General features: G+C 42.0%; 1 protein-coding gene across 1 annotated transcript; it reads left to right on the top strand.

The window, feature by feature from the left end:
- Positions 1–539: 539 nt before the first annotated feature.
- Positions 540–9,862, top strand: LOC137360031 (probable G-protein coupled receptor 139). Its single transcript, XM_068025615.1, has 2 exons — positions 540–606; positions 8,967–9,862. Exons 1-2 carry the CDS (start codon positions 540–542, stop codon positions 9,860–9,862), a joined length of 963 nt encoding a protein of 320 aa, XP_067881716.1.
- Positions 9,863–10,121: the final 259 nt, after the last annotated feature.

Here is a 10,121-nt window from a genome sequence, read left to right as displayed (position 1 = left end):
GGCAGGCATCAGGATCGGCGCAGGCTTGGAGGGCAGAATGGCCTGTTCCTGTGATGTACTGTTCTTTGTTCTTTGTTCTGAAGACAGCATCCAAAGTATAGATGAACATCCCTGAGATGCTTCTCTGACGTTAGGAGTTTAATTTCCGAATAGTGATGCAGAGTGAAGGCCATCATTAAAACAACATGAAATCTGCAGATGGGACTCGTGATTTTTCTCGGACTTCCTTGATTTCAGTTTAATACAGCTTCTAGTTATGATTAGTTGCACATTGTGATCAGATTAGTCCAGTCTTGGGGGTGGTTTGGGTCCAATTCAATTTTAGTGGAAAATATATTCCATCAACAGGGAATTAACACAGCTGTCGTAATCTGTTTGTTCAAAGATTAAGAAAGAAATGTTTGAAGTATTTTGCAACCTCAGTATCCCCATGGAGATCCGGGAGGGTATAAATTTAATGCACTGGGAATGTGTCACCTCAGAATTTACTTCAGAGATATTACCTGCAGCACAAACAGACCGATCACTCCAAGCAGAGAATGCACCAACAAATTCAATGGGTGAGGAAAATATTCTATGTGATCCTGGTTACAGTTGGTGTTCCTGGTAAGTATCTCTAACCAATGAGGTTTTGTAAATCTGTGTATGAACTGGTTTCTTCCATTACCATGGGAATAATAATATTACATGAGATCGAATGGTTACAGTTACATAGACACACATTCAATAATATAATTGCATTAATTTCCTGAATTATCTGTGCAATTTTAATCTGTTGTCTCAACTGTTTCTAGTTCAAGACACTCTGCATTGTAAAGTTATTGAATTATGTGGAATGTTCTGTAGAATCATGGCTCAAAGCAGGAAAATCTCAGAGGGGAAGGATCACTGGAATTATCTTTTAATGTAGAATTATACTGTGTGTGCACTAACTGGAGTGGAGCACCTGATCCCAGCCATCATGTATAACTGGGATCATGGAATTCCTGGAATATCTGTCATTGTATTCAATGCGGGTCCCCATCTTACTCTTACTCTAAGTAGAGTTGTTGATGGCACTATCAGGTATTGATCATTTTCCTTCCTGAGCACGGTCTTGAGCATCGTTTGGTCATAGGTGCACTGAATATGAAAGGATTCTCTTCAATATTACGAAAAACACTGATGACTATGACTTGTTAATAGACAAGTTACCGATTCTACAGCACAGAAACTGAGCATTCGGTACAACTAGATCACGACTGTCTTCCTGCTCTGCACGAGCCTCTCTTCATTCCAGCTCATCTAATGCTATCTGTATATCCTTCCAATCCTGTCTCCCTCGTGTACTAACCTCGCTTCTTCTTAATTTTTCCCCATTGCAAGAGGTCTCAATTCAAAGTTCTCAGCTCTCCGAGTAAATAGGTCTCCCATGAATACAATCGTGCATTTATTGATGACCATCTTATTTTCAGGAAATGCAGAACTGGTCACCAGCGAAGGTGGAAATCTCATGTCCACGTTATCCCTCTCTAACCCTTATATAATTTTAAAGGCCTCTATTCGTTCAACACCTATCCTTCCCTTATCGACAGAATAGAGCCACAACATATCCCAATAATTATAATCTCCCAGTTATGGTATTATTTTTGTGAAGATTACGTGAACCTGCTGGTTACCCTGGATATTTTTATCATGTGTAGTCCAGAAGAGTACACATTATTTACGTGTTCAATAAACACCTTTCTAATAGGTTGAGGGGGGACCTGATTGAGGTGCACAAAATCATGAGAGGTATAGACTCGTTGGATAGCAAGAAGCTTTTTCCCAGAGTGGGGGATTCAATTACTATGGGTCAAGAGTTCAAAGTGAAAGGGGAAAAGTTTAGGGGGGATATGCGTGGAAAGTTCTTTATGCAGAGGGTGGTGGGTGCCTGGAACGCGTTGCCAGCGGAGGTGGTAGTCGTGGGCACGATAGCGTCTTTTAAGATGTATCGAGACAGATACATGAATGGGCAGGAAGTAAAGAGATACTGACCCTAAGAAAATAGGCATCATGTTGAGATAGAGGAGCTGGATCGGCGCAGGCTTGGAGGGCCGAAGGGCCTGTTCCTATGTTCTTTGTTGTTATTATAACGCTTTTATTTTAATGATATTCCTGTAGAAATCAAAGCCCGTGCTGTGATCACATTTGCATTGACTCAGTAAATTCCCTTTTCAATTGAACTCGTTTATACATCAGAGGAGTGGTCCAAGATGTACGAGTACAATCCGAGGGACTGGTTCGACCCCATGGAGAGATTCGAGTCCAGGATGGGTCCCTACAGTGGGAATGGTTATAGACCGGGTGCAGTTCTTCAATCTACCCGTTTTTTGGCTCCCCATTGCTATATTTAGCAGGTTGACCTGCGTCTGGTGAGCGGATTGCTGCACCTCGCCGTCCAGGATTTGTTAAATCTGGAAGTGCTGGGGTTGGAGGCAGCTTGGGCTCATGGACCCGATCTGACACGATCCCAGACCACATGGTATTTGGTGCTAAAATCCTTCCTGCCTGGGTTGAGAAGCGGAGAATGTTTTTCAGTAATTTACAACCATTCTCCCTTCTGTACTTGGCAGTTAATTTAGTGTCAATTGTGATCCTGTCCAAGGGAAATTGCGGACTGTCCAGCTGCACCACCCGCTACCTGGTGGCCATGTCAACGGCGGATCTACTGGTCATTATCACTGAGATCGTACTCGGGAGAATCAATGATTATTATTTCCCATTTAATTTCCTGGACCTCACCTCTGTGTGTCGCTCTGTCTATGTCCTGACCCGGGCAGCGATCGACTGTTCTGTCTGGTTCACCATCACATTCACACTTGATCGATTTGTCGCAATTTGTTGCCCGAAGCTGAAATCAAAATATTGTACAAGGAAAACTGTGGCTGTGGTTCTATCAACAACCAGCATTCTATTATTACTAAAAAATATCCCATCTACTTTAGATTTAAACCTCGTTGGGTAATCGATAGTGTAGAATGGAGCTGCTCTAATAAGCCAAGCTATTATACTGACCCTCGATGGATTGGATTTACAATGTTTGAAAAAGCTTTAACACCATTATTGCCGTTCATTTTTATTCTGTTGCTGAACGCTCTGACGGTCAGACACATTTTAGTGACAGGACGAGTTCGTCAGAGACTGAGGGGTCAGAGCAAGAAAGATAATGACAGTGACTCTGAAATGGAGAGAAGAAGGAAGTCTATGATTTTACTCTTCACCATATCTGGCAGTTTCATATTTCTGTGGCTGGTTTATATGTTGTACATTTTTGATGTTGGTTACTTCTTAGATGATGATTCTTTTGATATCTTTGAAAATGTCGCATATATGCTGCGGAATTTAAGTTGCTGTACGAACACATTTATTTATGTGGCCACTCAGTGCGAGTTCAGAGAGCAGTTAAAGAGCGCACTGAAATATGCAGTTACATCAATTATTAAATCAATAAAGAAACAAAACTACTGAGACCAGCTGAAAGATCCAATGGTTAACGGACAAGAGGTGACCGCTGGAGGTCCAGAAGAAAATGGCCTGTGGGAGTAAAGACAAGCACTAGAGCTGTTATCGACGGGGAGAGGGGGTTCGAGAGCAGGAGGATGGGAAGTAAATTAGCAGCAGCTATCTGATACACCAAAGACCAGTGAATAAAGAACAGAGAGTGACATTCAGAGGACCTGAAGTAAATGAACTGGAGTAGTCGGGCACGCCAAGCAGTATTAGGACAAGCACAAGAGTTTCCTTTCAGAGGACCATTAACAAATATGCAGGAGGAGTCAGACACAGAATGGATCAGCGGGACATTGGGGGGGGGGGTGGGGAGGGGGGAAGCGGGGGTGGTGGGAAGGCACAGGAGACACTGGGAGGACCGGATGTACATTATCAAGAATCAAAAAAGATAATGGGCAGTGAGCAAAGGGAAACAGATGACTTTCATACAGGGGTCAGTAGGAGAGTTATTGCGCTCCCCAAAATAACTGATGTGAAAGAAGCTTGAACTGGATATGTCACCTATCATTAAACAAGAACAATGCAGTTTAATAAGTATGCTAATTGACTTGATCAATTATATATATCTGTAGAAGAAAACATTTATATTTAAAAAGAACATCAATTATTCTTAATTGCTTTGGCACCATGGGAATGTTGAGGTGAATTATTTAGGACAGTTGACATTGTTGATAAGAAGATGAAACATTGATTGTCCAACTGCTCTGTAACTACAAGGATGTAATATGTGTTCACACCATGAAATGTTAACTCTTGGAGCCTTGGAAATAAGCAATGGATATGCTTTCAGCGTACTCACTCTAATTACAGAAGTGCGGTTACAGCAGATGAGCCTCACGTTAAACTGATGAAAAGAGGTAATTCAAAGCATTTCATAATAATGAATCAGAAGCCCGAAAGATGGAAACTCAGAGTCTTTGCTGGTCCAGTTTACAATGGTGTCTGTGGTGTAATTATTTGAAACACAGTTCAACGTAATGTCAATTCAGAGACAGGAGAACAAAGGCATCGCCTGTGCTGGCAACATTCAATGAATACTGGTCTTGAAGGATATGAAACTTCCACGTTGTCTTCAGTATTTATAACATCTTGTTTCATAAATTATACTGGATTCAGAAGTAGTCATTGTTTGTACATTGTTAGGTCAGGCACAACTGAGGACCTCATTGTAAGAAATTGAAAATTCAGAACTGAGAATTTTTAAATAAAAGTTTTTTAAGCCTCAAAACCTCAAACATGCAATGGTGCAACTTGGGGCCAGACGTTGAAAAAGGCTAAAACGAAATGACTGGTTGTGACATTGAGTGGAATCTTGCTCTGATTACTCTGACTAACTTTTTTCATTCAAGGAAGGGAATCCGTCTTGGGAACAACCAGACATCGATCCGCAAGACCTGTGAATAAGATGTCATTTGAATTACGAGGTAAAAGATTGGTAAAATGCATGGAACAAAGATCAGCGGAAAAGAGGAATAATTTAGTATTTTAAGTTTCCAAGAACCAGAGAATCATCGAAACATAAAATATTTAAGGCACAGAAAGAGGGCACTTTGACACATCGTGTCTGTGCCAGCGGAAAACGGATCGACCTATTCCAATCCCACATGCCAGCATTTGATTCTTAGCGCTGCAGATTATGGGAGCTGAGGTGCATATCCAGACATCTTTTTAATAAGCTGAGAGTCTCTGCCTCAACTCTCCTTTCAGCCAGTGAGGTCCAGAGACGACCAACCTCTGGGTAAAATAAAAACGTTTTTCCTCATGTTGCCTTTATTTTTCTCGCAATCAGTTTCAAGCTATGCCCCCTCATCACTGACCTCTCTGCTAAAGCGAATAGATCCTTCACCTCCACTCCATCCAGGCTCTTCAAGATTTAGTACATTTCAATCAGATCTCCTTTCTGCCTTCTCTGTTCCAAGGAGAATAACCACAGCCTATTCAATCTTTCCTCCTACCTGCATTTTTACAGTCCTGGCAACATCCTCGTAAATCTCCGCTGTAAGCTCTCGAGTGCAATTACATCCTTTCTGTAATGAGATGACCAGAACTGCACACAGTACTCAAGTTTAGGCCTAACCAATGAGTTATACAGTTCCAGCATAACCTCACCTGTTCTTATATACTGTACCACTGCTAATAAAGGAAAGGATTCCATATACCTTCTGAACCACCTTATCGACCTGTCCTGTTACCTTCAAGTATCTGTGGAAATTGATTCCAAGGTCCCTCACTTCCTTCACACTTCTAAGTATTTTTTTTCATTTATCATCTATTCCTTTGCCTTGTTTGAACTCCCAAAATGCATCACCTCGCACTTCCCTGGCTGGAATTCCATTTGCCAATTTTGTGCCCATCTTAACAGACCATCAATATCTTCCTGCAGCCTACAGCTATCATCTTTGCATCTTCCAAATAGCCAGTCTTCGTCTTGTCTGCAAGCTTCTTCATCATGCCTCCTGCATTTACGTCCAAATCGTTTAGATATAGCACAAAAAGCAGGGGACCCAGTACTGAGCCCTGCAGAATACCACTGGAAACAGCCCTCCAGTCATTAAAACACGTTTAGATATAGCACAAAAAGCAGGGGACCCTTTGTTTCCTGCCACTGAGCCAATTTTGTATCCACCTTGCTGCATTTCCCTGAATCACATGGGGATTTTTTCTAACCTGTCTGCCATGTGGGACTTGTCAAAAGCCTTGCTGAATTCTATGTTGACCATGTCAGCTGCACTACCCTTATCTATCTTCCTTGTTTCTGCTTCAAAAATTTGGTCAAGTTGGTCAAACAAGATCTTCCCTTAACAAATCCATACTGACGATCCTTGATTAACCTGTGCCTTTCTAAGTGACAGTTTATCCTGTCTCTCTGAATAGATTCCAATAATGTGCCCAGTACTGATGTTAGGCTGACTGCCCTGAATTATTCAGTCTATCCTTCGCACCCTTTTAATCAGAGATAAAACGTTAGAAATTCTCCAATCCTTAAGCACCGCAACTGTATCCAGTGAGGGCCACAGTGCTGAGGACGCCGTGGATAGATTGTTTAGTGATGTGGTCACACTGCAGGTCATGGCTGGACAGGTAGAAAAGTGATGGCTGTCCACCAGGAGGAGTAGTAGGCGCAGCTTGGTCGTGCAGGAGTCCCCTGTGGCCATTGCCTCCTCTAACAGATATACCCCCTTGGATACTGTTGGGGGAAGGGTAGGAATGCCTCTCAGGGGAAAGCAGCAACAGCCAAGTTCGTGGTGCCACGGATGGCTCTGCTGTGCAGCAGGTCAGGAAAAACACGTGGAGATCCATGGTGATAGGAGATTCAATTGTAAGGGGAGCAGACAGGCGTTTCTGTGTCCACAAACAAGACTGCAGGATGATGTGTTGCCTCCCTGTTGCGAGGATGAATAATGTCTTAGAGTGGCTTGTTCAAGGAAAAGCATGTTGTCCCTTATGTATTCTTTTTCGTTAAAAAGTGGTTCGAATTGGTTGAACATGGGTTTCTTTGTCCTTTGCCTTAAAAAGAGAGGTGTGATGTCATTACATCCAGGGATCTTTTGCTTCACCACTTTAAAACTAGTAGAGTTTTAGGCACACTACAGCCTGCCGGACTGAACATTGAGTTCAATAATTTCAGAGCATGACAGCCCCCCACTTTACTTTCATTTGTAGTCATTTTTAGTTATTTTTCCTTCCTTTTTTTTTGCATTCCTTTTTACATTTTTTACAATCTTTTTTTGCATTTATTTCATTTCATCTTAGTTTGTTCAGTTTGCTTACCCAGTGTTTTTTTCAGGTTGTTTTTCTTCAGGTTTGCACTTGCTGATGTTCAATATTCAGTATATTCACACCTAATCTGTACTAATGCTTTGTCTTTCAACACACCATTAACATATTGTTTGCCTTTGCTCCGTGACCTTTTGGTCAGCTATGTGGCCTGGTCCAATCTGCACCTTCTCCTTTGTTATCTCTTGCCCAACCCCCACCTCACTTGTTTATAATCTGTGACTTTTCTAATATTTGTCAGTTCCGAAGAAGGGTCACTGACCCGAAACGTTAACTCTGCTTCTCTTTCCACAAATGCTGCCAGACCTGCTGAGTGAATCCAGCATTTCTTGTTTTTGTTTCAGATTTCCAGCATCCGCAGTATTTTGCTTTTATACTAGGGACTGTGTATTTCCTGGCGTATCTGTCATTGTATTCAATGCTGGTCCCCATCTTACTCTTTCTCTAAGTAGAGTTGTTGACAGCACTATCAGGTGCTGATTAATTTCCTTCCCGAGCACGGTCCTGAGAAGCGTTTGGTCATGAGTGCACTGCAATAATAAATAATCCTCTTCAATATTACGAAAAATACTGATGACTATGACTTGTTAATAGACAAGTTACTGATCTTACAGCACATAAACTGGGCATTCGATGCAACGAGATCACGGCTGTCTTCCTGCTCTGCACGAGCCACTCTTTATTCCAGCTCGTCTATTCCTATTTGTATATCCTTCCAATCCTGTCTCCCTCATGTACTAACTTCGCTTCGTCATGTTTTTCCCCCCATTGCAACTACTCCAAAAGGTCTCAATTCCACGTTCCCAGCAGTACAAGTAAATAGATCTCTCCTGAATTCCATCGTGCATTTATTGATGACCATTTTATTTTCAGGAAATGCAGAACTGGTCACCAGCAAAGATGAAAATATCAGGTCCACGTTATCCCTCTCTGAACCTTATATAATTTTAAAGGCCTCTTTTAGTTCAACACTCATCCTTCTCGTATCGACAGAATAGAGCCACAACATATCCCAATAACTATAATCTCCCAGTTATGGTATTATTTTTGTGAAGAATACGTGCATCTGTTGATAACTCTGGATATTTTTATCACGTGTAGTCCAGAAGAGTACACATTATTTACATGTTCAATCACCACCTTTATAATACATTATTATGACACTTTTCTTTTAATGATATTCCTGTAGAAATGAAAGCCTGTGCTGTGATCACATTTGCATTGACTCAATAAACTCACTTTTCAATCTAACTCATTTATACATCAGAGAGAGTGGTCCAAGATGTATGAGTGCCTCCTATCTGTGGGACTGGTTCGAATCGGGGAGGAATTTCTTCGACACCAGGGAGTGTTTCGAGTCCGGAATGGGTTCCTACACTGGCAGTGGTTGGAGTTCGGCTACAGTTCTCCAGTCTACCCATTCTTTGGCTCCTCATTACTATATTTAACTAGTTGACCAGCGTCCGGTGAGCGGGGTGCTGCAGACCCCCGTCCAGGATTTGTTAAATCTGGAAGTGCTGGTGTTGGAGGCAGGATGAGGTCATGGACCCGATCCCAATCCACACGGTTTTCGTTCTAAATTCCTTCCTGCATGGGTTGAGAAGCGGAGAATGATTTTCCAGTAATTTACAGCCACTTCTCCCTTCTCTCCTTTCCAGTTAATTTGGTGTCAATTGTGATCCTGTCCAAGGGAAATTGCGGACTCTCCAGCTGCACCACCCGCTACCTGGTGGCCATGTCAACGGCGGATCTACTGGTCATTATCACGAATATCATACTCCGGAGAATCAATAACTTTTATTTCCCATTTAATTTCCTGGACCTCACCTCTGTGTGTTGCCCTCTCTATGCCCTGATCCGTGCAGCCGTCGACTGTTCCGTTTGGTTCACCATCACTTTCACATTTGATCGATATGTCGCCATTTGTTGCCAGAAGCTGAAATCAAAATATTGCACCAGGAAAACTGCGACTGTGGCTCTGTCAACAACTGGCATACTGCTCTGTCTACAAAATATTCCCATCTACTTTAGATATGAACCTGGATGGGTAACAGACAATGTCGAATGGAGCTGTTCTAATAAGCCAAGCTATTTTACTGACCCTCGGTGGATTGGATGGAGAAGAGTTGAAAAAGTTTTAACACCATTATTGCCGTTCATTTTAATTCTGTTGCTGAACGCTCTGACGGTCAGACACATTTTAGTGACCAGTCGACTTCGCCAGAGACTGAGGGGTCAGAGCAAGAAAGATAATCACAGTGACTCTGAAATGGAGAGAAGAAGGAAGTCCATGATTTTACTCTTCAGCATATCTGGCAATTTCATATTTCTGTGGCTGGTGTATATTTTATATATCTTTGATGTTGGTTATTTCTTAGATGATGATTCTTTTTATATCTTTGAAAAGGTCGCATATATGCTACGGAATGTAAGTTGCTGTACCAACACATTTATTTATGTGGCCACTCAGTCCGAGTTCAGAGAGCAGTTAAAGAGCGCCGTGAAATATCCAGTTACATCAATTATTAAATTAATTAATAAACAAAGCAACTGAGACCAGCTGAAAGATCCAGTGGTTAATGGAGAAGAGGTGACCGCTGGAGGTCCAGAAGAAAATGGCCTGTAGGAGTAAAGACAAACACTAGAGCTGTTAGTGACGGGAAGAGGGGGTCTAGAGCAAGAGGATGGGAAGTAAATGAACAGAAATCATAAAAGATAACGAGTAGTGAGCAAAGGGAAAGAGATGAACTTGGTAAAGGGGTCAGGAGAAGAGTGACTGCTCTCCCTAAAGGAACTGATGTGAAAGAAGCTTG

This window comes from Heterodontus francisci, unplaced genomic scaffold (assembly GCF_036365525.1).
Source record: "Heterodontus francisci isolate sHetFra1 unplaced genomic scaffold, sHetFra1.hap1 HAP1_SCAFFOLD_228, whole genome shotgun sequence".
Classification (NCBI taxonomy): domain Eukaryota; kingdom Metazoa; phylum Chordata; class Chondrichthyes; order Heterodontiformes; family Heterodontidae; genus Heterodontus; species Heterodontus francisci.
Note: the sequence above shows the minus strand (reverse complement) of the source record. Positions and strands in the feature narration are given on the sequence as shown.